General features: G+C 43.4%; 2 protein-coding genes across 2 annotated transcripts; one reads left to right on the forward strand and one right to left on the reverse strand.

The window, feature by feature from the left end:
- The first annotated feature begins 5420 nt into the window (after nt 1-5420).
- Nucleotides 5421-15544, forward strand: LOC308388212 (early growth response protein 2b-like). Its single transcript, XM_080868790.1, has 2 exons — nt 5421-5610; nt 12562-15544. Exon 2 carries the CDS (start codon nt 12828-12830, stop codon nt 13587-13589), a length of 762 nt encoding a protein of 253 aa, XP_080724916.1. The 5' UTR covers nt 5421-5610; nt 12562-12827; the 3' UTR covers nt 13590-15544.
- A 1897-nt stretch (nt 15545-17441) lies between these two features.
- LOC308388697 (2-aminoethanethiol dioxygenase-like) lies at nt 17442-22928 on the reverse strand. Its single transcript, XM_080869552.1, has 2 exons — nt 22732-22928; nt 17442-21202 (listed from the first exon to the last, which is right to left on the reverse strand). The coding sequence occupies exon 2, from the start codon at nt 21044-21046 to the stop codon at nt 20288-20290; it is 759 nt and encodes a 252-aa protein (XP_080725678.1). The 5' UTR covers nt 21047-21202; nt 22732-22928; the 3' UTR covers nt 17442-20287.
- Nucleotides 22929-26988: the final 4060 nt, after the last annotated feature.

Genomic DNA, 26988 nt, shown 5'->3' on the forward strand with positions numbered 1-26988 from the left:
TGACTGTTTCAGGTGATTTTATGACTCTTTGAATGCTTTTTGTCATTTCTCTTAATCTTTAACGTTTCCTTCTGAGGAACCTTTTGATTATCTCATGCTCAAATGTGCATAAAAATCATAATAAGTGCTTCATAACATATGATAACACACACAACTGGGTTAAAATCAGACTAGAATGAGTAGAAAAGAGAAAGAAAGAGAAGAAATAATCCAAAAACATGATGTCATTGATAGACTTCAGGCTCCGCCTCCGTTCCAGGTTCATGAAGTGAAGGCAGGCGAGCAGCAATCCATCTGCTGAGGACCGTCCGCCCACTCGGCCTCCTGAGGACAGCGAGGGGGTTGCCCTTTTTGCTCTGGAAACCTCTTCATTGCACACACAGACACACACAGCTTCCCTTTGTCTGATATCTTACAGTATCTCACAGCGCTGTTGGAGGTCCTCTTTGCTGCTCCGGTCGGACTCTGCAGCACCTCTCGCTTCATTTTTCACTTCTGCAGCTGTACAGTGTAACCAGTGACTCGTTTATTTGGAGTAATAGTCACAATCCTGCTACTTTAGAGAAGCTTTATTGAGCCATCTAGGCATGGATGACTATCGTGACAATGAGTCTGCCTGCATCCTCATGCAAAGCACTGCACATGTCCCTCCAAAGCACGGCGAGTTTGGTCATTTCAGCTCCTTTAAATCTCTGCTTCTCTGTTCACAGCACAACTTAAACATCTCTAAGACTCAAACACTCTTTAAAGAAAGTAGAAATCATCTGACCTAAAGAGCTTTGTCCCAGCTTTTGTTGAAGACAACAGTCCAACTCGGATTGGAGTTCATTGTCCTGGACACTGTCTCCAATGATTTTTCTGCTCATCCCATCAGACACTCTTAGCTGTATGTATTAGAAACATGTTGGCTGTAATCCATCACCAGAAACCTTTTTTCCTGCACAGGAGAAGTTAAACGGTGCAGGTCTGGTGGTGCTGAAGAGCTGCACAGGGCACAGGCACCAGCACAAGGTGACAAAACACTTTTTTAGGTGGACGAGTGAGCCAAGCGCCAAGGAACACATCACTAGATCTACAACAACAGCACAGAGGAGGAAGCAGCGAACAGCAGGCGAGAACCATCAGGCCAAGTCAGAGAAATGAAGCCAAACTCACGCAGGACACAAAAGAAAACTGACCTTCAAAGTAAAACAGGAAACAACCAAAAGAGACCAAACACAAGGGTGAAAACTAAGACAGTAACACAGATACGACACAGAGGGGGAGGCACAAACTCCAGACACTGATCATCATCTGGACAGGAAAGTCCACAATATCACCAAAAGCCTCAAACAGTGAGACCAGAACCATAATCAAAACTCCACAGCAAAACACTGAAAACCAAAATGACCAGAAGATTTACAGTCTTACACATTTCCTGTACTCCAGGATTTTAAAAGCAGTAACACTGCAGATGATAACAAATGTTTCAGGGACCTGAGACTGTGCCAGTGGTACTCTGTGTGTACTGTAAAAGCTGCAAACGCTAATGAGTTGCATCAACTTAGGTAAGAAGTTCAGTCATACATTTCTTAATTTTAAGATTTCTGCTCATGTATTTAAGGTGAAGACATTTAAATTAATACATTTGAACAAACTTGGTTCTAAGAAATTAAAAACATACAAGTTTTTTGATACTCAAAAATCTTTTGCAATGTTGCCATAATTTTTTTAATTTAAATTTTTTGTGGAATTTTTTCAAGTTTTTCATATCAAGATTTGTCGACATTTTCTCTAACCAAAATTACCGTCTCCATAAAGTCAGCAGACGGTAAGTGTACGTCCTAAAAATCTGTTTTTCTAGCGTCTAAGCAGAAGCAGCACCGGATATTTCAGCTGTGCTAAAATCAAGCAGTGAGCTAAAAATGAAACTAATAATATATATCTAATATATTAAACAAAGGTCAGGACATTCAAAGAAACATTTCCCCAAACCAGCTGAGTAAAAACATCAAAGGCACATTAGCTAACATTAGCTAATTAGCACATTAGCTAATTAGCACATTAGCTAACATTAGCTGGTGTAGAAGACAAAGGTCTGTAAGTTTCTCTAACTTTAATCATATTTTGTATATATTTGGTAATAATTTTGATTTGAATTATTATGGAGATGAATAAGCACAAAATAATGGGGAATTTCATTTGACTACAAAGTCATATTTTAGTTTAATATTGATTGTTAAGTAGAAGTGGAGGCTTTAACTAGCTGCAGGCTAATTCCTGTGACTTCAAGCCTGGAAATAAATGTTTGCTTGTTTGTCTTCAACTACGAGCACTTTGTGGAGTATATGACGTGCACGAGGACACGTCTGACGTGACTACCAGTGAGTGTTTTCTACAGGACAGCTAACATGTCACAAAATGTGCAGTTACGCATCTGAAAAATTGTGGGGTGTGGTTAACCACTTCCCGTGTTGAAACAATAAAAAGTATCAAAACATATAGCTCACTGCAGAACATAATCTGATTATCTGATTACGCTGTGCTCCAGGTAAGCATACAAGTTAAACTGTCACAAAACCAAAACAGGTGTGGACATGAGTATCTTCTCACATGTTCGCATACGCATGCGATGTCATGACTCACAAATTTGTGTGATTATGCAACTATGTATACATTACCAGAAAACCCCAATTTTCCCATTTTTTAAAAATTGAAAATGATGCAGTTTAATGTCTCATTGCACTCTGAAATTAAAACATTTTGCAAATAAGCAATTGAGTTAAAAAAGAAATCATAGAATCAATGTATGGACCAGCATGTATTCTAAACTTCTGACTCATTGGCGTAGCCACCTTTGGCAGCTATAACAGCTGAACACACACATAAAATTCTTTCTGCAATAGAAATAAAATATTCTTCAGGAAATTCTTCCCATATCTGTTGCACAAGTTCCTGTGAACGTTGACACCTGTCAGTTGTTTTGCTTTCACTTTTCTGTCCAGTTCAGTAAAAGCAAAGAATAACCTGATAATTTTATTTGTTTACCTGATTTTTGTTTTTGATAAAAATGAGATCCAGGACATTTGTTTTAAATAGAACAGTGGCAGTTTAATGTCCTCGTAAGTGGATATCAGGCCCTTGTAGAGTAAAATTCAGTATTTTGGTCCAGACAACCCAAAATGTGATGTCCACATATGTGGACACCAGGTCCTAGAAGATTAAACCTGGAGGCTGTGCTGGACACTCCGTGTTTACAAGCTCACCATCTTCTACTTTTTCCTGAGGCAGTTCTGGCACAGCTTGGACTTTGTGTTGGGTCATTATCTTGCTGTAGGATCAACCCCTCACCAACTAGGTCCATACCAGAGAGTATACACACTTCTTGGACCACATAAAACTCTCCTCTCTCTTCCAACACTGGCACTATTCTGTATTGTACTGTTCAACTCTGAGTATTGTATTTATTCTGTGTACTATTTATTTATTCTCATTCTGCTGCAGGATGCTGTGGTAGCTGGTTTGGTTCAGGGAGCCTCTCACTCTGTACGAGTCACCGACCCTGGATCAGCAAACAGCCCCAGACCATCACACTGCCTCCTCCATGTTTGACAGTTGATGCCACACACTGTGGAACCGTCCTGTCACCTACTCAACGTCGTACAAAGATCCTGCGTGATGAACCATCAGTCCATAAAACCTTCTTCCAGTCTTCAGTAGACCAGTGTCGGTGTTTCATGGTCCAGACAAGCCTCTGTGTCTTATTCTGACGTCTGGCTTTCTTGCTGCAGCTCGTCCTGTCAAACCTGCAGCTCGAAGTCTTCACAGTAGAAACTGAGACTTGCTCACTACGACCACTATTAAGCTGCTTGAAGCTGTTGTCCTGTGAGCCGCCAGTCAGACAATGTTAACTCTCAGAAACATGTCCTCTGATTCAGTCGTGTCTTTGGGTCTGCAGACCTGTCACAGTTTGTTTCTGAGTGTGAAGGAAACTGGACTCACTCACACCCTGACTTTCTTTGCAGTTTCTCTGTAGGACAGACCTGCAGTTATAAGTGTTATGATGGTCTGTCTCTCTTCCACTGTTAATTGCCTTTTTGCTCACAACACTCAACTTTCTGCAGTCAAATTCTGTTCAACTGATGCTCACGAGGGTCTGGTACCACAGTGTGTTCCAGCACTGCTTTATGCAGACAGAGGGCGCTGTATGTAATCCAGGAAAGTTGGAACACCTGTAGGAATTAGTAGCACCAGCTTTCATGGTTTGATCAACCTCATAACTCAGTATAATTATCCGTTATTTAATAAATCTTGGCAAATTCCACGTGCTGCATTAATAATAGTAGATAATGTGACACGGCATGCGTCTCAGGCCTCGCTAACATGTCTGTGCATGCGGTGTGGTTTTTGTTACCACAGCAGATCCCCAAACATTGGGGCATCTGTGACTCTGAGAGTTTCTAAGTGCTGGACCTGCATCACAGAGGGCCTCAGATGAGGACACTGGATGTTCCTCTGAAATTTAGAAATACGAGTGTCTAAACTTCTTATGACACAAGAAGAAGATCACGAGTGGAACATGTTAAAATCATCTGCTGAGGCGGAGAGCCTGCTAGGACTTTGAAAAAAACCTCTTCACCTAAATTAGTTTGATTCATTTGTAAAAACCAAGCCAGGAGCTCCACTCAGGAAAGTTATTCTGACCTGGAAGGAATCACAGCAGGAAGATGGTCCTGGTGTCTGATGGAGGTAAAAAGGAGACGTTTGTGTGCTCTAGCTTGTCCTGAGCAGCCACCCATAATATGAACGTGCTAATTCAGCTGTCACGGAACAAAAAATCAGGCAAATGTTGCATAATTTCAGCTGTTTTTAAGCCAAATTAACAGAAAGTTTCATTTTTGCTTCTTTTATGCAAGAAACTGATGGATTCGTGTTAAAACATCGATGGTACTGAAGCTGGTTTCTGACGCTGTAGCCATCACTTTGTGTTCAGACTGGATGTGACAGCTCAAAGGTGTTTTCAGCCCTTTGGGTTTGACATTGATTCGTCCCGTATTTATGAAATTATGATGGAAAAATTATCATAAAGCACCAATTTTTAACCCCTCAATGAAAAGTTGTTGCATTAAAACCCATCTGACGCGTCAGGAGGAGGCACTGCTCGGGTTCCTGACCGTCCTCGTGCGCTTTGTTGCGACGATGTCAAACCTTCACCACCTCCATCGTCCTCATCCTCACGTCCTGAGCTGCTGCATCTTCCTCCACTCCCCACAAACTAAATAACCCCTCTTCATTACCATGACAATTTTAACTGCGAGGGTGGAAGCAGAGTGAGGTGGAAACAATCGTATTGTCTCTCCCCCCTCCACGCTCTCCCGCTCCCTCTCTCTCTTTTTGTCATTGGCAGCCCACTCAGACCCCGGGTGACGATGACCCTTTCCGGGGGCGAGCCACGAAGCCGGAGGAGCGGCTAAACTTTTCGATCCGGCGTCCAAACGTCGGGCTTCGTTCAGCTCAGGAAGCATCTCCGTGTCTTCTGTCGTCGATCCGACTCTTGTCTTTCTCTCTCTGGGTCTCCAGTCGCCTCAGGAGGACGAGGAGGACGCCGGCGTCGACCCGGACAGAGCTGAAGTGAGTCTGATTCTTGATCTTTTGTCCAGTGGGGAGGAGGAACCACTGCACCGACTGGATTTCCTCCTCTTACTGGTCGTTCTGAGTTTCTGAAGCTCAGCTTTAAAATCTCTTAGCTGGTCTGAGAGGAGCTTTTAGAACGATCGGATCTGGTTTCAATCGGTCAGTGTGGGAAACTTTAGCATTTTTAGGAGCAGACCTTCAACTTGCTCCTTTTCTGAGAAGCTTTTTCTGTGAAATCTAACATTTCTAATGTTTCTGTCCTGAAGTCTGAGGTGAGCTGATCAGTAAAGTCTGGTTTCACCAAAAGTGATCCATTTGAGCCTGGAGCTGATTTCTTAGTAAATTGTAGATATCAGAGATTATTAAGTTGATCAAATTCAGCACATGTTGAATAAATTCAGCTGCTTTTAAACCAAATGAACAGAAGTTTGTGATTTTGGATTCATTTATTTCCCTCAAAGTAAAAAAAAAAATCACAATCAAGGACTAAATCAAAATAAAGATCTTCCAGTTCGACTGTTTCAGATAATCAGACAGCAAAAGCTCAGCAGTGAGTTTATACTTGATATATGTTTATAAAGTGTGTGAGACATAACCGCTGTAACCAAAGGCAAACGTTGGGATAAGTGATTATAATTTATAGTTATTTCCAAAACCAAAAGAACAAAAATGAAATAAAAAGGAGCATTTCCTGTTTTTTATGTGAGAATTTCTGTGTTAAATTCAAAAACTGAACATTTAATGAAAAAAATGAAGCAAACATTTTTATTTCTGTCCTTTTGGGAGCAGCTACACGCGGGAGTTTCTGTTTACACTCAGCTGTGTCATGAGCTTAATTTGAAATCAGCAAAAGGGCAAAAATGAGTCGGGTGTGTTGGAATGTAGAGCAGATGTTACTTTTCTTGGTATATTGTAGCTTTTGTAGATTTTAAGGCAAATATTTGATCATTTGTAAAGAATTCAAATCATTTTTTAACCAAAGTGACAGAAAACATTGAAATCTTTGCCTTTTCTATGTGAAAATTTGATCAATTTCTTCATTTTAAGCTAAATAATTTAACATTTGAAGAAGTTTCCAAAACTTTTGGGCTGAAATTCTTGACCGATCCAATATTTACAAAAGATGCATTTGTGAAATGCAAAAACAACCTTCTGTAACAAACTGCTGCTGCTGTCTGTGGAGCTTCAAACCAGATTTAAGGTCTCAAAGTTTTGTTATTTTTGTTCCTTTTTGGTGAAATTTGCATAATTTGACTGTAAAAAATACCAAATATGTGAATTTTCCTTCATTGATCAGTTAGTAGATAGGAAACTGCCAAAGCAGCTCCACTTCCTGGAAGGTGACTTTTTGACTGAGGAGCGTTAAAGGTCACGAGTCCATCTGTGCTTAATGTGGTTTGAGAAACGCTGTAAAAACGATCTGAAACATGTCTGCGTTACAGAGCTAATTATCCTCAGCGCTCATTCGTGTGCCTGTCTATTATCCAACACTCAGCAGTCAATACATTTCCCATGAATATGCAATCGCCTGTGTGGATGTGTTAGGTGGAGGGTGCGTCGCCTCAAGTGTCCAGACCTGGCCTCATCTGCAGGATCTGCAGGATTTCAGCCCAAAATTAAAATCTGACCAGTTTAACATGAACAATGAGGCCAAATGTGCCGATTTACTCAATCACAACACAGAGTTCGCCTTCAAATTCTTCAATCCTTCCTTTATTTCATCACCCAGCTCCTCGTCTTCCAGCACGATGAGCGCTGCAGGGTTAAACTGGGATGGGGGTTTCCTTCCACAAATGAGTCATCCGCTGTTTGAGAAACACCTACAGCTCCGACGCTAAAGGTAGCGGAGAAAATTCAGATGATTTATGGTGTTTATTTAAAGTCTGAATGTCCAGATTCACCCGGGCTGATTCACGACTTTCAGAGGACGAATAAACCTGCAAATAATCTGCTGTGTGCTCCGGTTAGGCCAGAAATAAATGAAGGGAAGGTTGCAGTGTGAGGGGCATTTCTGGGACAGAATAATGTAGCATGGTGAAAGAGAGGGCTCAGTGTAACTTTCATGGAGGAAAATGACTTTTCATTGATTTCCAGGGAATTAGATGAAACTTTCTTTTGTACAATTGAGACAAAGTGAAAAAACTAGCGTGCAAATGCCAAAGTGTACCTATGTAGAGGTTTTGAAAGTCAATAAGAGGTCTCAGAGGTGACAAAGGTTGCTGGGGCAGCAGCTGATGGCTTCAAAAACCTTCATAAGGTGCAGAAAAGGCCCGTTTGGTGGTTTCTTGGTTTGGTGAAATGGAAAAGAAGGCGGCAGGCGGTGAGCAGGCCGGACCTGAGCGTCGTTTTAGGACTGAGACAAAGATCCATATTAACAAAAACCGCAGATGACAGATGATTAATCGGCGTGGTGGGGTTTGCCGAGCTGCCGGACCCCCGGCTGACACCCCGAGCCGCCAAACACAAAACCAAAAACCCCCCAGAGCCTCGGCGGCCTGGAGGAGCGTGGGCGAAGGGTGGAAGCAGGGCACCGTCCCCACGGAGCTGTGTGAGCTCACATGTGTGTGTGTGTGTGTGTAAAGAGTCAGAGCTACAGATTTGAACTGAAAACGAGAGAATCTGTGTGTGTGTCTGTGTGTGTTTGTGTGGGAGTGTTTAAGCATCAGAAAGTGTGTGTGCATGTGTTTCCTGTGAATGTGTGTGTGGACAGAGCAAACCCCCCATCTGCCACAGGGTGGGCGGCTCGCCACACAACGACAATACACACCAACATTTTTGTAACTGTGGGCGTTCAAAAGGCTCGGAGAGCTGCAGCTCAGCAGAAGGCTTTGGCTCCAGCAGCTCTCCAATCAGCACAGCAAACACACGCTTTCAAAGCTCCTGTTTAACCTCCAAACACTAAAAACCATTCGCTTTCTCTTCTGCGGGTGATTCCTGCTGAACACAAACAGAACGTAAGTCACAGATTTGGTCAAACGGGTTCAGCCTCGAGTTCAGGCCTGAAGAGCTGCAAACACATATGTTAACGTGCCGTTGATTAGATTTCTAATTCTTCCTCCGGGAGCTCGAGCGACTCCACAGGGTTTCATAAGACATCTGCCCAGAAACTGCTGAGATCTCCAAAAGAAATGCGTGTGGTAACCAGTCCACATTGAAGTGCAGCGTCAGTGTGTATGCAAGGTCCGCTCAGGTCTGAGGAACATGAGCTTCATCATCAGAAGATCATTTAATCCAAATACAACACAAACAAAGTCTAACACAGAGTTCTGGGGCCATCAAAAGGTTAGAGTGTGCTTATTTAATGGTGGTGTCGTTTCCACAGTCATTTCTCTGGTAAATTGAAGGACCCGTCAGAAAGTGCTTCTATGTTTTCACACGACACTCAGTCGTCAATCCACATCTGTGTCTGCCCACTGTCTCACCTCTAGCACACACTCAGTGTGGCAGAGCTGTAGGGAAGACCAACATGACGACCGGTCATTGGCGGGGACATCGCGTGGGTTTGGTAGCCAGCAGGGTTAAAGAGGACTTTGTCACCGGGATGGTTATGAAGGTGCAGACGGTATCTGGTCTTTGTGTTTTTGTGGATGATGAGGTTGTGAAGAGAGTTGGCACTTCCAAAGCTGAGGCCATAAAAGGCTGGAAGCGTGCTCCAGGTTGAGGAGGAGTTGTTGGACAACTTCAAGCATCAGGTTCTTGTTCATGAGTGGGTGGAGAGAGGAGCAGCAGAGCTGATTTACCAGTTGATCTACATTCCTCCCCTCACCTATGACCACAATCCGTGGGTAGTGACCTAATGAGATCAAAGGTATCAGAAATGAGCTTCCTCCGATGTAAAGATGAGGAGATTGTTCACTGAGGAGGAGCTCCGGGTAGACCTGCTACTTCTCCACATGGAAAGGAACCAGCTGAGGTGGGTCAGAACCTGACCAGGATGCCTCCTTGGGGAGAAGTTTCAGGCAAGTTCAACCAAAACGCTGGAGACATCACAATCAGACCTGGAGGAGGCTGCTGTGTCTGCTGCACCTGAATAAGAGTCTGGATGGATGGATGGATGGATGGATGGATGGATGGATGGATGGATGGATGGATGGATGGATGGACGGACGGGCGGACGGATGGATGGATGGATGGATGGATGGATGGATGGATGGATGGATGGATGGATGGATGGATGGATGGATGGATGGATGGATGGACGGATGGACAGATGGATGGATGGATGGATGGATGGATGGATGGATGGATGGATGGATGGATGGATGGATGGACGGACGGATGGATGGATGGATGGACGGACGGATGGACGGATGGATGGATGGATGGATGGATGGATGGATGGATGGATGGATGGACGGATGGATGGATGGAATACATCACAAATTTCACAGACGAAAAGCAACACGTGGCTGGGTTATTCATAGACTTCACAAAGGCATTTGACTCTATAGATCACGATATATTAATAATAAAACTGGCACGTTGTGGTGTCAGAGGGGTAGTTTTAAATTGGGTTCTTGGTTATTTAAGAGACAGGAAGCAGTTTGTGAAATTAAACTGTTGTTGCTCCTTATGTGTGGACATTGCTTGTGGTGTACCCCAGGGGTCACTGTTGGGCCCAAAATTCTTCAACTTACACATCTTACACAAATTTGTGAAGGTCGGTACTACCAGAAAAAGCGTTTGTGTTTCTGTGCGTGGAGTGAAACTGTGGAACAGTTTGAATGTGGAGTTAAAGAAACGTCCAAACATAAAACAGTTCAAAAAGAGTTATAAAAATATGATCCTCGTGAATTATAAAGAAAGGAAACATGTTGAGATTCAGTGAAATTCTCTGTTTAGAAGATTTCATGATGTGATGACAGAAACCTGTTCGCTAATTTTACTGCAGATTATATCACTGAGGAAACTGACTAAATGTTTATGGAAAAGGGGCGGGGTTAAATAAGCGTGTAATTCTTCCAGCTCCTTTCGACATGTAACTGAATCAGAACAGTTGAAGCAATACTGAAATGTAATAATTTTATTTTGTATAGCATTTTTCTTCTTTTCTTTCCTAAACGTACTTGTTTGTTTACACGATGGAAATAAATTATCAAGCAAACAAACAGATCCCAGCTGATAGATAAACATTTGTGCCGCTATTTCAAAATTCAAGATGCAAAGTGAGCTGCTTCTGTGTTCCTGCACATGCCAGTGTGTTCATGAATGTTCGCCCGATCCTTCCTTCATGTGTGCAGGTCAGCAGTTGTTATAAACCCAAACTGAGCCTTTAAAACCTTTGAAGCTTAAAAGCTTCAGATAAAATTCAGAAATGATCATCAGAAAACTCTGAAACATGAAGCGTGTTTTCAAATCCACATCAGTCCAGTTTGAGCAGCAATAGAAGAGAAAACGAGCTGATTCATATTCATAAGTGTCAAACTTTTCTGTCTAAGTTTGAATTCATTTATTGAAACCGTGTGCAATTTAGAAAATCCTCCAATGAAGCTGTAAATAAGGGCCGAGGGGGCTGCTGAGTGGACAGACTCACTTCTGACATCGTTCACAAATCTTTAAATCTCAACACAAGCGGTGTCTCTCTTGGAAATGAGATTTTTAATCTCAATGAGATTTTTTACCTGGATAAATAAAGGATTAATAAAAATTTTTTAACTCTTTACTCTGTGGATGCTAGTTTAAGTTTCAGGTTAACTCAATTTTTCCAGTTAAGTGTGAGTCAGTAGGACTGTCTGGCAATGTCTACTTTCCCCCCCAGTAGCTTAAACAAGCTTCCATACCTGCTAAACCAGTAAATACCTTTAATATGTTCATGTATGCTCGGCAGACCGAGAGCTCTGAGCTCACCTGCAAATATTTTTTTGGGGATGAGAGACTCAGAGAAGGTTCAAATGCTGAAACAGAGCCTGAGAGAGAATCTGTTTGGTCATTTTACACGTTTTAACACTTCCTGATCCTCAGCTTTAACTTACAGGACTCTCGGCTGATGATCTGATGTTGCACTTGGACGTTTCTTTTATTATCTCACCCATGTTTGTACAAGAGCAGCGATGAGATGATTCCAATGATTATTCTCCCCCATCCATCTCACACCGGGCCAACCATAGCGGGACTCAGTCAGAGCAGTAATCTGTTCCTGACAAGACAAGAGCGAAAACAAATGGGTGTGCGCAGTCAGTGTGTGGGCTCAGCTGGCACGAAGACAACACAATGCAACCCAATTTAACCGGATACCGCCATATACGTAGGCGGAGCTCCTCTCACCTCACCGGAGAGTCCTTTTATGGAGACAGGGGGACCGGAATTCCGAATAATGGAACATCTTTTCTTCCCCCTTTATATGAAACCAAAACAACGCAAAGCACGTACGCATGATAGTGATAACATGCTGAAATTGAGCAGTAAATTTTAAATCCACTCTTGAAGTTTTGCGAATGAACTGAACATCATTTATTTGGTCCGTGTTTCGTCACGGGAAGCTCCTATTTCTGGAGTTCCCTCTCCTTTTTTATTATTATTCTTATTTTTAAACCCGACTCCATATTTGGTGAATGACGCAACGGGACACCGGGAGATTCCCTTTATAACCCCGCCGCGCCTCCGCGGAGTGGTTAACGAAGGATGAGAGGCGGACCGGAGAAAATGAGGGAAGACACCGAACACGTCTGAGAGTCGGTGAACATGAGCGCTAAGACGGCGGCTGAAGTCTCGGCGTCTCTCGGCAGCATCCCAGACGGTGCTCCCAAAGATGTGTGCGCAGAAACGGGGATGGTGTTCAAGGAGGAGGCCGTGGGGCCGGAGGGAGCTGAAGGGCGGGACGGTGGTGGGGATGGAGGCGGTAAGCGTTCGTGTGTTTCAAACACTCGAGGATGTGGACGGACAAGTTAGATGGAGGTACTGAGCTTGTTCCTGTGAATGTGTCTGACTGCGCTCTTCTCTGTGTTGCAGGTGATCTCGGCTCACCTGAGCTCTCTCTCCAGGGCCACTTGGCGCAGTACGTGGCCACTTTACGCACGCAGCCGGTGGCGTTTAGCGGCAGGTTCTCCCTGGACTCCGGGAGCGGGGGGCCAGGCTGGGCGCAGGGGGACGTGATCAACGTGGTCAGTGCGGACATCGCCCCCCCGGGACCGGCACAGGGGTCCGGATCAGCATCACCCAACATTTACGCGGGAGAAGCAGCAGGCGGAGGACGAGGAGGAGCGGGAGACGGGAACATGGCGCACGGCCAGCCGGATATCAGCCACATGTACGCGCCCCCCCACCCACACTCACACCCCCACCCGCCCCAGTCCTACTCCTGCAGCGGGGACGTGTACCAGGACCAGGGTTACCTGTCCACCTCCACCTGCGCGGTGTCCTACCACCCGCCTCCCGCCTACAGCTCTGCGCCCAAACCGGCCGCTGATGGCGCGCTGCTCTCCATCGTGCCGGAGTACGGAGGCTTCTACCCGCAGAGCTGCCAGAGGGACATGCACGCCGGCTTCCCGGAGAGGAAGGCCCTCCCGTACCCGCTGGACTCGTTGCGGGTGCCTCCGCCGCTCACGCCTCTCAACACCATCAGGAACTTTACGCTCAGCGCGCCCGAAGGCCCGGCGGTCGCCCCCTTCCCCGGCCACCAGAACCTCCCCCTCAGGCCCATCTTAAGACCCCGGAAGTACCCGAATCGCCCGAGCAAGACCCCCGTGCACCAGAGACCGTATCCGTGCCCGGCGGAGAGCTGCGACCGCCGGTTCTCCCGGTCGGACGAGCTGAGCCGGCACCTGCGCATCCACACTGGCCACAAGCCGTTCCAGTGCCGCATCTGCATGCGCAACTTCAGCCGGAGCGACCACCTGACCACGCACATCCGCACGCACACCGGAGAGAAGCCGTTCACCTGCGACCAGTGTGGGAGGAAGTTCGCACGCAGCGATGAGAGGAGGCGGCACATGAAGATTCACCTGCGGCAGAAGGAGAAGAAGACCCCCGCGTCCTAATCCGAGCCCTCCGAGCCCAAACGGTGCCCCGTAGTCTAAGTTAACCTCAGAAATAGCCGCAAGTCTCTTTAGAAGCCATATCATGAAGAAGAAATCAGGGAGAGCCAGAAACCCGGTCCCCAGGTGTGTTACTATGACTACAAAAGCCACACGAGCGGAGCTGGCCGTGCTAGGATTAAATTAACCTCCAAGAACAACATCTCACAACCTGCTTTTAGTGAACACTTTGTCTGCTGTCTATGCTTCAAGCTCTCAGGGATTCAGTCACGTGCCGGGCAGCACAGGTGCGACAGGTGAGTCAGGTGAGAGGGTTACTGCTGCTCCAGCTTTCATTTGGAGTTAAATGCACAAAAACACTCCGTATAAACGCAGAGAGTCACGGAGGCATCACATATGACTTCCGGAGGAGGACTGTGAGGAACCGTTAGTGAAATTCTCTCGGATAACGCGACACCAGCCTTTTCTATATTTGTAAGAAAAATCCTTTAACAACCTTCAGTCCAAGTTCAAGGCTGAGTGTCTTCAGACTGTTGGCACTCAAACGTTCCTCTGCACCATATTTGAAAAGAATGAAAGTCCAACACTTTACAGTTTTTAGGAGAAACCAGTGAACGTCAGAGTGAGACACGTGGATGCCGTGGCTCAGGGGGTCTGCGTTTGGCTTCTGACGTTTCTGTATGAAATAAACTCATTTTGCGCTGCTTTGTTGTGCGACAGGAAACAACAGGCCACAGACAGAAGGTTGTTTTATGACATTTTATAGTCGTAAATGAGTAAAATGACTGGCGTGAAGTTAGGATAAACAAAAATAACATTTTATTCAAATACATCAGAGAGAAGCTGATCATGTTATTGTATTAAACAGCCTGAAACTACTTAAATTATTTCAATATTTTCAAAGTAAAAATCCTTTTTTGGGGAGGGGGGATCAGGACTAAAATAATTTTAAATGATTTTTCAAGATAAAAGCCTTTAATTAGTTGTCTAGACGTTATCAAGGTAATTTATTTCTGCGAGAATGTCAAAATAAGAGACCTTTTTTTGATTGTGTGAAACAAGTTACGTTCGCTTATTTCAAAATAAAAGCCGCCATTAGTTATTGGAAGTTACCACATTTTCTACATTTAATCCTCTAGTTAGTTGGGAATTCATTGAGATTATTTAAGATGACGGTTGTTGTTTTTTTTTGTTTTTGTTTTTTAGTTAAAAAAAATAATCTATTCAGTTACTGGAACTTGTCTATTTTGCTAGATTTTCAAAATAAAACAATATAATTTGTTAGAAAGCTTTCATGATGCTCAGAAAGACCTCAGATTGTGTGAAGTTAGTCAAGTGTATTTATCATAGCAGGTTTCCAAAATAAAAGCTCCTGTTTTTCCGGGCTTTTTCACATAAACCTCTAAAATTTGCTGCTTTTGCTCACTTGAGTCAGCCATCTTTATTTTATATTTTTAACCTTCTGAGATACGAGACAAATGTTTTGGTTAAAAAAAACTATTTAACTGACCTAAATAAGTGTCCCATAGCACATATAGCACACCGAACATCGGCTGAAAGGTCAGCGAGAGATCAGCCCTGTGTTTCCACACACACGCATGTATTTGGAGCAGCATGGCAGCCACGGCGTCACGTGAACTAATGCAGTATGTAGGTGTATATGTGTGATGCAGCATCAGAGCACACTGAGGGGATACGGTGATGTCACAGCTTGAGGCTGGGGTACGCTGTGAATGGGATGTATTGATTGTAGCCTGATAATCTGTTATTTCCTGTTTTTGTTTTTGGATTTCTTGCCAGTCAATGTGAGACAAAGAGACACAGAGTAAGTGGGCAAAAAGTAAAAGTTTGTTTTTGTGTGTTTTACTATTTTATGCAAACGAGAGAAAGCACTAAAGCTTTTATTCTGAAGAATTGATGCTTCTTGTCAATGCAAATAAACGTGGAACTGTTCAGTCGCTGCTGCCTCTTTTTTCTTTTCAATGAAAGTACACACAGGTTAGCTTTGCACGATTCTTACTTCAGACTAATCCAACTTTGTCTCACACTCAGGCCTCGAGAAACAAGGAAAAGCATAAAACGGTCGCCTTCAGGTGCAATGTTCCCTCTAAGCTGCGCGGGTGCGCAATTGCGCACTGCTGGCACGGTCTCTGCGCACAGAAAATCTGTGTTGCGCACAAAAAAAATCTAACCTGAATTGAAATGAAAATAAATACGTTAACATTTCTGTTCTGCAGTGTTAGTCAGTGAGTGACTGGCTGCTCCAGTATGGGATCAGAACGATGCCGCCTTATCCCACAGTCCAGCCAATGATGGGATTCACATTCTATACACAGCTAATCCACGTGGTTGACAGGCTGTGACAGCGTCCTTATGTGCCGACACCGGTGTTGATGTGGAGTGAAGCCACGTTAATGACAACATGTACAACCATTGGAGATGTGAGCAGGACAGACGGAACAACTGACGGAAACAGTGTGGACTTTATACCAGTTTTTAAACTGTGTTGATCGGTCACGTAAAACCAGAGTTATGATAAAATATCTGCAGTGTTTGGTTTCCTTCCTGAATACTGTCGTTGTTTATATTTACTGCAGGAAGAAACGGTAAAAAACGGCGTTTTATAAGGAAAACGCTCGAAATCACTCCGCCTGTGAGCAAAGACAGCCCCCCTCCAGCCTTTCCTATTGGTGGAAAAATGTACCATGTGGACCAATCAAAAAATGATATGGCAACATGGCATTTAGTTGTTTAGGGAGGGGGAAGTTTTAGGAGTGACGGTGTGTTTGAGATGTGAGAGATTTGCGACGTTCAGCACAAATCTTGTGTAGTGAGTGTGTAGTTAGTGTGTAGTTAGTGTGTAGTGTTGTCAATAGTTTTGTTGTGTGTGTCAGAACAATGAGGCGACTGCTGAGTGTTACAGGTGTTACAGCAGTGACACATCTGCTGCTGTCAGGCCTGCAGGTATCAGGCTGTTGTTCACCTTCATCTCATAGTGGACAGAAATTATTTTTTGCAGCGGCACAAATAATTTGTGTGGCATCAGATTTGATGCAGAACAGCTGATTGTTCTGTAAATACTTTGAAATGTTTGTTTAAAAAAACGCTTTGGCTGCATTTTTAGGTAAACAGCTCCAAAAAACTTTGTTTGCATAACTCAGTTACTTTTTTGAAGAAGTAACTATATAATTAATTTCCCAACATTGGTCATTATTTACTGTATTTTGCAGACAGAGAGTTACAGACTCTCTCCCAGACTCAGACTCATCGTACAAGTCAGAGCTTTATTGGAGTTCAGGTTATTTTTTAAGATTTGTTTACATTTTCATTGTAAGTGGGCTAAAGCAGTTAATTAAAAGTCGTCTAACATAAATGTAAATGCTGTAATTTGATTATTTTAGTAAACCATGTAACTTGGATGGATTCGACACTGGCGTGACCAAAGTGCACACGTCTGCTGTCGCTCACAGTGGACCAAGGGACGCTCAGGGAGTTTGTGTGTTCGCTCAGACACATGGAAAATTAGAGGGAACATTGGTTCAGGTGTATATGACAGATTCTGCCCCAGCTTCCTCATATATGGAGAACTGACGCTGTCAAAATCAAAAATATATGGACAAAAACGTGAATCAGTAAATGGTCTGTCACTAAATTGCTATGTGGGCATGAAAGGTACCTATTCCAAAATTTACTAAAGCTAGGAGCGGACTGTGAGGATACACCCGCAACTTTATGTTCAAATCATCTGTTTATTGTGTCCAAAAAATATCAACTAAAGCTGAAATATGGCCAGGCTGCACATCCATGTAATACCAGTTTCTACCACCAGATGGTGCAGCGACGCAGGGTTACCTTTATTTAACCAAGAGAGATAGTAAGAGCACATTTCCTGTGTGAGGACAAAGATGCTATAAAACACCCATCAACAACCACAGCGGGGGAACACCGCCCCCTGGTGGTTCATTTAACTTTGAAACAGACAAATCTCTGCTTTTATTTGCTCTCGTGTTTCTTGCATTTGTGTGGGAATCAAATCCAAATTTCTAAAATGTTCTCATTTGATCTTTCAAGTTATTTTCTCATTTATGCATAAATGTATTACATACTGTATTTACATGATATTATCAGTGCTATGGAGGACTCTAAGTGCCAAAATCATAACACAATAAGGAAGTTATATGAATAACAATTAAATAAAAATTAATTACAAATAAATTCCGGCGCTAATCAAACTTAAGGATGAACAGATTTCTTTTCTCTTTATTTTGTAATCACATGGACATTTTCTGACATTTCTCTTAAAGACACTTTGTGCTGATAAACTCGATTTAGTGCACATCTTTCAATCGGAGATACAAACATGAACACAGTCCTGAGGAGTCTCTCAGAAAGGAGAAGAAGAAGAAAAGGCGGCGACGGCGTAAAGAGTCCTAACACGAGAAAATCTGCAGCTTTACGAGATTTCAGTCTTCAAAAGAGACCCGAAGCTCTGACGTCACAAAGCCTGAAGCAGGAAGACGAGTAAAGAGACATCAGCAGCCTGGGACGTTTTTGCTTCCCCTCATGCGGAGAGTAATACATGGTAGCGGCTGGGTACACGTGTACGGAGAACCAGAGAAGCCAAAAATATAAATTACATTATGGTATTATACATTTGCTAATAAAGCCATCAAAGTGAATATTAATGCTACATGGACATAAATGAACTGATTTCTATTTATTACTGTATTTATTTCAATTAGCAGTACTTATTTATTTTAAAGTACATTACCCCCCAATTCATTTTTCATTTTATTTCTGCTTTGGGCAAAAGTATAAATGTTTACCACTGATATGTTCATTTGTGATTTAGGCAGTTTTACAGTTTTATTATTTGTATGTTTCAGATGGTTTAGCTGAAGCAGAACAGTAGAAAAAAAATAAAGTAAAAATAAAAGATATTTGGGGAAATAAATCAGGTGACAAGAGGAAAGGAAAATATTTAAAGTTGGTTAATAAAGAAAACCAAAGTGAACATAATTAAGTTCATAAAAGTGTAATTAATGCTTGCATTTGTTTCCAATATGGTTTTGTTCCTAATAAGTAATTATTTCAGCAGTTACAGTCCTCTGTAGTTGTTCCTGTACCTGAAACCTTCTTTTGATTAAACACCGCAAGTCACTCATTACCAGTGAGGTCCTCCGACTGAAGGACATGAAGTACTGACGTGTATTAAAACATCCCAATTATTATTGTTATTGTTAGTATTATTGAAAAATTCAGTCAAAATGAAAGCAGAAAATTCCAGACTTTTCTCAAACGCAGCATTATCAACTTTCAGGTGTGAAATAAAAACACCTGGTCTGATTTTAGCTTTGAAAATCAGTCCAGATGTGACTGTAACGAAACAGCTGTCGGTCAGATTCAGATTCAACACTTTATGGAAGACTGAAGCCGCCAAAAACACAAATTTGTGCAGTTAACCTCTTTCTGTCCTTTTTAAATTCATTTTCTATTTTGGCATCAATCCACCGAAATCAGAAAGTTAACATCACAAACATTTTGATTTTACAAAAACAAAATTTGGAAACAAAGAAAAGAAAATGATTAACAAAATAATAAGAAAACAAAAACTGTCACTTTATAGAATAAATATTTAAATTTAAATTATTTATCCACCACCTGCTCATTTATAAATTAATAGATAATTAAAATACTAACATGTATTATTGGGTCATTTAATACTTTCACAGCTAAGTTGCTTCTGCATTATTTTACTTTATTTTTTATATTTCTTTTTATGTTTTCCTTCATAGTCAAACCTTTGGCCTAGAATCTCTTTAATCCCTTATTTATCTATACATTCTTTGAAGAGTTAGCAATGCATACAAACAACATGGAGTTTTCTGATGCTCATATTCCTACATATTTAATGGCGAATCACAAATTAGCGTATTACCTAGAACTCTATACCAATTTTAAATCATTTTAAACACTTTTATAAACGAATAACTGGGAAGGTAACGAAATGGGAGAATTATTTTATTATACAGCAGTAAATTAAATTTTATGAATCCAATATTCATCTATGCCCATGGACTATTAATAAACTTATTGATGCATTAAGGCTTATTGGCTGGATTTCACTGTGGTCGTTTCAGTCCTGCACATCTATTTTTCCCCCATTTTGACAGCCTGGAAACAAGAAAACTGTCGATTCAACAATGGATTTGTGTGTGATTTGGGCAGCTGGGGTCCTCCATACAGGTTAGTGTCACTGAGCAGAGTAAATATAAATTCCGAGAGAGGTTTATGAGCTTCAGTCAGGTTTCAGGACAGACTCTGGCTTAACTGGAGTCTCTGTAGAGTAAAGAGCCTCAGTTTTTAAAAATAAAACTACTTCCTGAAAGTCAGCACATCAACAGAATGATTCAGATGTGGGTTCCTGACCGTCACATCCACGGGGATCACAGCACAGGCAGGAAGTCGTTTACTGTTGCCTGAGGCTCCGATGTTTGTCCAACTGAAGCAGAAGCTGGGGTGAATAAAATTCACGCTCCAGAGTGTGTGCTGCAGGGCTGATGCATCATTTCTACCTTTTACCACAATTTAATCCCACATTTGGCCCTTTACTCTGCGCCTGCTGGCGGCTCTGATGATGACTGTGGAGATCCTTTGTGGATCCAGCCAGGCTGCAGGGCTCCGGGAGGGTGGAGGGGGGATCAGAGGCACACCTCCGGGCCCGGGTACGGCTCCCCTCCGCACCAGAATTCCGGAGGCTGCGAGATCTCCATGAGCCAGACCTCCTTCTCCGTCTGCTCCGAGTCTTTGACCCCGTCCCCGGGCAGCACCTTGTAGTAGTGACAGTCCCTGCCGTCGTCCGGGTCGTACGGCGGGGCTAAGATGTCCATGAAAGCTGTGGGCCCATCCACGGTGTCAATCTGGTGGAGGTTGTCCCGGTCGGGGGAGAGGACGCAGGGTCCACTCTCCTCCGTGTACTCCCCGGTGGAGCGAAGCACGTAGCGCCGCAGAGCGCCCATCTCCGCCCGGGGCAGCGCGTCCCCGCCCCCGCCCGGTCGCTCGAGCCGGTCGAAGCAGCTTATCCGGACCTTCCCGTACATGACTTTGAGCACGCCGTGCATGCCCGGGTGGTCGTGCAGCGGGATAGAGGCCCCGCTCTTCAGCAGGAACACCCCCATGCTGAACTGGTCCGTCTCACAGATGTGCATGTAGGTGACCGGGGGCGCACCGCGGTGATACGGGTGCTGAGCAGGGGGCGCGTCGCCGTCCTCGGCTCTCCGCGGGACGAGCTTCAGGTCGGCAGCCCGCACTTCCGACATCAGGCTCCGGAGCTTGCCGTGGTTCTCCAGGAAGGACTTGGAAGCCTCGTCGCCCACCGCGGGTGTGTTCCTGAAGGTGACGAGAGCCTGCCGAGCTATCCTCTGAACCAGGGAGGCCATACTGCTGTCACCGGGCATCATACCGAAGCGAGGAGCCGCCGCTCGGTCCGCTGGTCCCCGTTAGCTGTAGCTGTGTGTAGCTAGCGCCGAAGATCGTGTGACCGCGAGAGGACTCACTCCTCAGGGGCTCGGCTCACTGGTTTCTGCCCTCACGAAGATCAAAGCCTAAAAAAGAAACTGCAGAAACAAAAACGACGAAATTAAATATCATAAACCGAATAACGAGAAACAGCAGGGCTGGTATTCATCCTTCGGGTGTCCTCCCACAGAGTCTGCGACGGTTTACAGCGCCGCCATCAGTGCAAACGTAACTCCGCTGTGTGAAGCCACGGAGGACCGAAGCGGCCAAAATTGCAAACTTCACAAATAAACAAACTAATTTGTTATTAAATTAAGTTTTAGATAATTTCTCGGCTCCTTTCATTATTACTTTCAATTTTGACGTCCATCAACCAAAACCTTAAAAATGTGACCTCATGAAAACACTTTGAATTTGCAAAAGGAAACAAATACAGAGGACGGCAAAGTAAAAAAAAAAAAAAACGTTAATAAAAAATGATTATTTTAACAAAAAAACCCAAAACAAATAAAAGTGAGTAGGTAAATCAATTCAGAAACAATGTCACATATTTTTAGGATAATTATTTTAATTAGTTCCATTTATTTGTTGCATATTTCAACAACCCTCTGTGCATAATCACATACGGTGTATGCTACCGTTTATTATCTTATTTATTTTGTATTTGTTTGTATTTTTCTTCTGCTATCTCTACCTGAGTCGAGGTAATGCACACATTTCCCCGTGTGGGATCAATAAAGTCTTATCTTATCTTATCTTAACTGTAATTAATCCATACAAGGTGACTCAGGGAGCCGTTTCCCTTGTTACTGGGTTTCAAAAATGGCAGTTTAATTTTCGGGAATGAGACGCTCTCGTGACTCATCGAGTGACACCACTGAGCAGCCAATCGGTGGCATGCGGTCTGATGACATCACATTTCAGTACCTGCTCAGATAGCTTTGTAGCCCAGCGAGCAGGTACTATTTTAGCACCTGTTCAGGAAAAACCCTGAAAACAATGATTGTTTTGGGTCCCACTGAAAAAAGCATCAAGTGTATTTGATGAATCTCGTGGTGCGTTTTAGAATGCATGCACTCTTATATTGTACATGTATTTATTACTCTCAGATTTAGCCATTCTTATATTTTTGCGTGTTTTATGTTATTTGTATTTTTGCACAACTCTGTTGCTTGCGAAGCTCACACACAAGAATTTCACTCGCATGTACTGTACCCGTGTACCTGCACATGTGATGTGACAATACAAGTGATTTGATTTTAAATTATGATGCCCGGACTCGAACCCGCTGGGGCCTCTCTGTGAGGTGTCTCTAAACTGGTGACCTGTCCAGGTGTGCTGCAAGTGTGTCTGAAGCTTCAGTGGAAAAAGTGTTGCATTCACACAAACATGACGTCATGGATCATAATCATTAACCCGACATGAACTGAAAGAAATCCCACCAAACAGCTGATTTTAAAGCTAAAATCAAAAACACAACGCATACGTCACCGGTGCGATCACCACAACAACACGTGGCACGTTGACCGCCGTTAGTCTGGTTTTGTGCATTTTTCTTTGGACGGAATGATTTCCGGTGTCCGGAAACGGCAGCAGAGTGAGACCTCACCTGCTTCCCTGCGCTCACCTTTTTCACAGCCTGCTGTCCTCATTCATTCCCGTTTTTGTCGATCAGCGCGTGAGGCTCCGCGAGCAGCACACAAGCAAGCTAAAGAGGCAAACGGACACAAAGCAGGAGGAGTCGGAGAAGCTCGGGGAGCTTCGGGGTGTCTGGAGGCCTTCGTCACACTCCGCCGCGGTCACTCTTATCTGCTCCGCTGCCCCATTTTTGAATTACTGTCAAACACGTCCGCACCGCGCAGCGTTTCACGGGTTCACACCTGGTGCATTGTGGGAAACGAAGTCTGTCGGGCCTCTCGCGTGGACGTCCACGACACCAAATCAGATTGAAGTCAAACGGGGACAAAATGAGCTTCGTATTTAGGTCCCTCTCCTCCAGGGTCAGCGCACTGCGAACATTGTCGCTTTATCCGCGAGCTTAAGGTCAAGCGAATATCTAGTAGCACTACATTACCCAGCATGCCTCTGAATATTTACTTCTTAATGCTCTTTGCCCCCAGTCATTACTGAGTTACAAACAGTCGACAGGAGTAACCCAGCAGCGGGCCAACATCGGGATAAATATAGAGTGCATCAACTGTCTGAAGCATATTAGTCTGAAAGATGAAGCCTCGTTTCCTGGAACGCTTTATTCCAAAGAAAACACTCCACGGTTCACCGTGGGAGCATTAATGTGGCACTTTACACTCGGACGGCCTCGAGTTTCACATTTATCACATCTTGTTTATTAAAGATGTCAAAAAGCAGCGTTCTGGTGATTAATGTGGACATAAGTGTCATATATGCTTTTACTTATAATAATTCACCGCTCCAGCTGGATTTGAACCCTCAGCCTTCAGGTTATTATCAACAGAAACGCCATTTACAACCACATTAGCCTCGTTTCAGCCTGTCTTTATCAGGGAGCAGCACAAAAACATTGATCTCATGACCCGATTAAGCTATCAGCTATTTTCCATCAGTTCTTGGCAGCAGACGCAGCATGAAGTAAACATAAAACACAAAAACATGTCAAAAACGTGAGATAAACCAATACAGGCAGAGCTTAAAAACTGCAAAATGCTCCGGCGTCATCCTTCCCCCAAGACATTTTGAGGCTGACGCACTTCTTCATGAACTTAACAAACATTAAATATTCACAGTGTCAAAGAGACAGATGGCCAATAATATAATAAAAATAGTGAAATGGCAAAAGGGACCACATATCCTCAAAAAAGAGAAAAAGAAACATGATAAACGAGACAGCTCATCATACTCAGAACAACAAGCTGGGAAGTTCTCTCTTCTTCTAAACAGCTGCAGATTTTAGAGATCGTCACATCACGCAGTCGTACCGAAGTCTAAGTTCTTTAGATGTGTCACCACCGAGCTCTGGAAGGAAGGAAGTGGGTTAGGATCTCCAGGAACAACCTGGAACAGCCAAGGCTGAAGCCCGCCACAGTGAAGCTCATTTTACAACATCATGGACAGGAAGGAGCCCCGGCACCAAAATCAACACCTTCAAGCTCAGCTGGAATTCACAGCTGCCCAAATGGATGAGCCAAAAAGACGAAGACTGAGCTGTTTGGCCACAAGGACAAGAGGCATGTTTGAGGGAGGGACGGTGAGAACACAGCACCGAGCATGGTGGTGGTAGCATCAGGATCTGGGACTGTGTTGCTGCTACACCGTTTTCAGCTTTTATGGAACACATTAAAGTTGAAACCTGGTTGTTTTGTGTCTACATTGAGTGTTTGGTGCATTTTTCATAAGGTTTGTAGTTCATTTGTGCCTCTTTTCACTCATTTTGCAACATTTTGTGTTTGTTGGGTCATTTTTGCACATTTTGGTGTTATATGTGATATGTTGTAGTTTTTTGTGCTTCTGTAATTGTTTTGCATCTTTTCTGTCATTTGAAGTTGTGTTCTGCTTGTTTTGTGTTCATTTTCCGTCTGTTTTTGGTGCTTTGGGGTCCCTTTATGCCTTTTTGTGACTTTTTGGTCCCTTTTGTGATCATTTTTGCATTTTTCCTGAGTTCTTTAGTGTTCCCCTGCAGGCATTTTGCATGATTGTGGGCTTTGTGGACATTTTTGCCTTTCTGTAGACATTTGAAGTATTTTTATGTTAATAGTAGTCACACGGCATCATGTCTGGTCATTTTTAATCATTCTATGTCTTTTTTGTGATTTTAAAGGTGTTTCCTGTCTGATTTGTGTCTTTACGGTCATTTCCCTCCACCTTTGGCCGTTTGGAGTTTGCGGCTGTCTCGTCCCCTTTTTGTCACTGCAGGATCGCTGGACCTCTATAATAACCCCACTCACGAGAGGGTGTCAGCTGTATTCATCATATTTTGGGATAAAGCTCTTCAGCTGTTTGGGGTCCGTCACTCTGCTCCAAACGGAAGAGGACACTTTAATGAAATTATAACATCTTTGTGGGTAAAAAACACACTTTAGTCCTGAAACTCTAACAGTGACTCATCTGTAAGCGTGACTCACTAGTTGAGTTTGGCATTTCATGATAAAGACGTAGGCAGCCCATTTGGGCATCTTTCTGCTGGGAAACACCCACCCACACACACACAGCCTACTTTATGGAAATTCACCCTGATAAAGGCATTCGTTTGGCTGATTTCTGTTCACTGCTGACATCAAACCAGAGAGAAACAGGATGTGGGCGATCCTCCTCAGGATGTGTTATCCTGTTAGGGTGCTCACAGTCCACAGCCAACTGATTTGTACCTGTTTTAAATATGTCAGGTACAGTTTTACAGATTTAGGGTTGAAATGGAGAGTTTACAGAGGTTCATCCAGGACTGTAAATCTGAAAAACAAGCTGACACAAACCAAACTGCATGTTTCGATGCTCTAAAAGGATTCGTAAAGTTCACAAACACCAGGCATGCTGTTTGCTGTGTGTTCACTTAAATGCCCATACGTGCAGTTTGTGCCAAGCTAAACAAACACTTTGTGTTTGTTGGAGTTTGTTTTTAGGTCATTTTGTATATTTGGGAGTTTCTCTGTGGTTGTGTTATTATTTTACGGCCACTGTGTTTTGTTGTGTGGCAGTTTTGAGACATTTGTTACCTTTTCTCACAATTTTGAGATTGTTTTGAATTATATTGTGTTCATTTTAATTTTTTTGGTGTGTTTGTGTTTCGATGCTGTTTGCACGGAATTTGCAGCATTTTGTAGTTTTTTGGGGGAGTTTTGTTTTTCACCTATTTGTGAGCATTTGATCTTCTTTGGCGTCTCTTTGTACTTTACTGCATTACTGTAGATATTTCTGACAATCTTTTGTGGGTTTTTCTATTTTGATGTTGTTGTGGGGTTTTGGATGAGATGCTGGCTCTTTGGGAGAATTTATTTCTGTTACTTTCCATCTTTTTTGTCATAATTTTGCACGTTTCTTATTTTGGGGGTCTGTTGTGCTCATTCTGAGTTGATGTGGACCCTTTTGTGGTAATTTTGTACCATATTTTAATTTTACATGCATTATTTTGTGTCTTTTTAGGGCCATTTTTCATTACTATGTGAACCTTTTTGTAGTCATTTAGGCTTTTTTGGTGGGTCCTGTATCAGCTGTTTCCATTAAACCTTTGCAGAGTGCATCAGTCGAGTTTCACAGTGACTTTTGTAGAGTTTTCCAGTTGTAATCAGATCATTGATGACATAATGTGGACAGGATCTGGAGCCACCATCATGCTGACTCTTTAACACCTCAGTAATACTGTAGTGTGCACTCGGGCTGTGAGCGAACTAGTCACAGAGATCTCCCTCCACCCGTCCGTGGAGATGTCACCCGCTCCCACACAGATCACCTCCTCACTTCCCTTCAGTCCGTAAAAACTTCTCCTGACACCCACCCACTCACAATGTGACACAGAGGCCTCGCTTCCACACCAGAAATACTGCCGAGCACGTGTGCGGTCAGCGTGTGACGCCACAGTTCTCCTGAAGCGACGTGCTGTTTTTATTAGCAGGAAGCGAAGGCCTGCTGAAAATAGACGGCGTGATGCAGAGCTCGGACGCTTTTAGCCCTGATGGAGAGCCAGATTGTGGAAGCCCCGCGTAGGCTGTCCTCCAAATCAAATAAACAGTTTAAATTATTCTGCAACAGGCGGCTGCTGTGCAGCCAGCACACACACACAAACACACACACACACGGCCAGCCTTGTATATTTATAACAGGACAGTAAACAGCAGAGGCTGTGCATGTTGTGTGTAGACTGCAGACTCTTTTGAGGTTTGCTGTCCTGTGCTTACTGCACCAGTTCACAGCTTCA

This window comes from Rhamphochromis sp. 'chilingali' (assembly GCF_963969265.1).
Source record: "Rhamphochromis sp. 'chilingali' genome assembly, chromosome: 20".
Lineage (NCBI taxonomy): Eukaryota > Metazoa > Chordata > Actinopteri > Cichliformes > Cichlidae > Rhamphochromis > Rhamphochromis sp. 'chilingali'.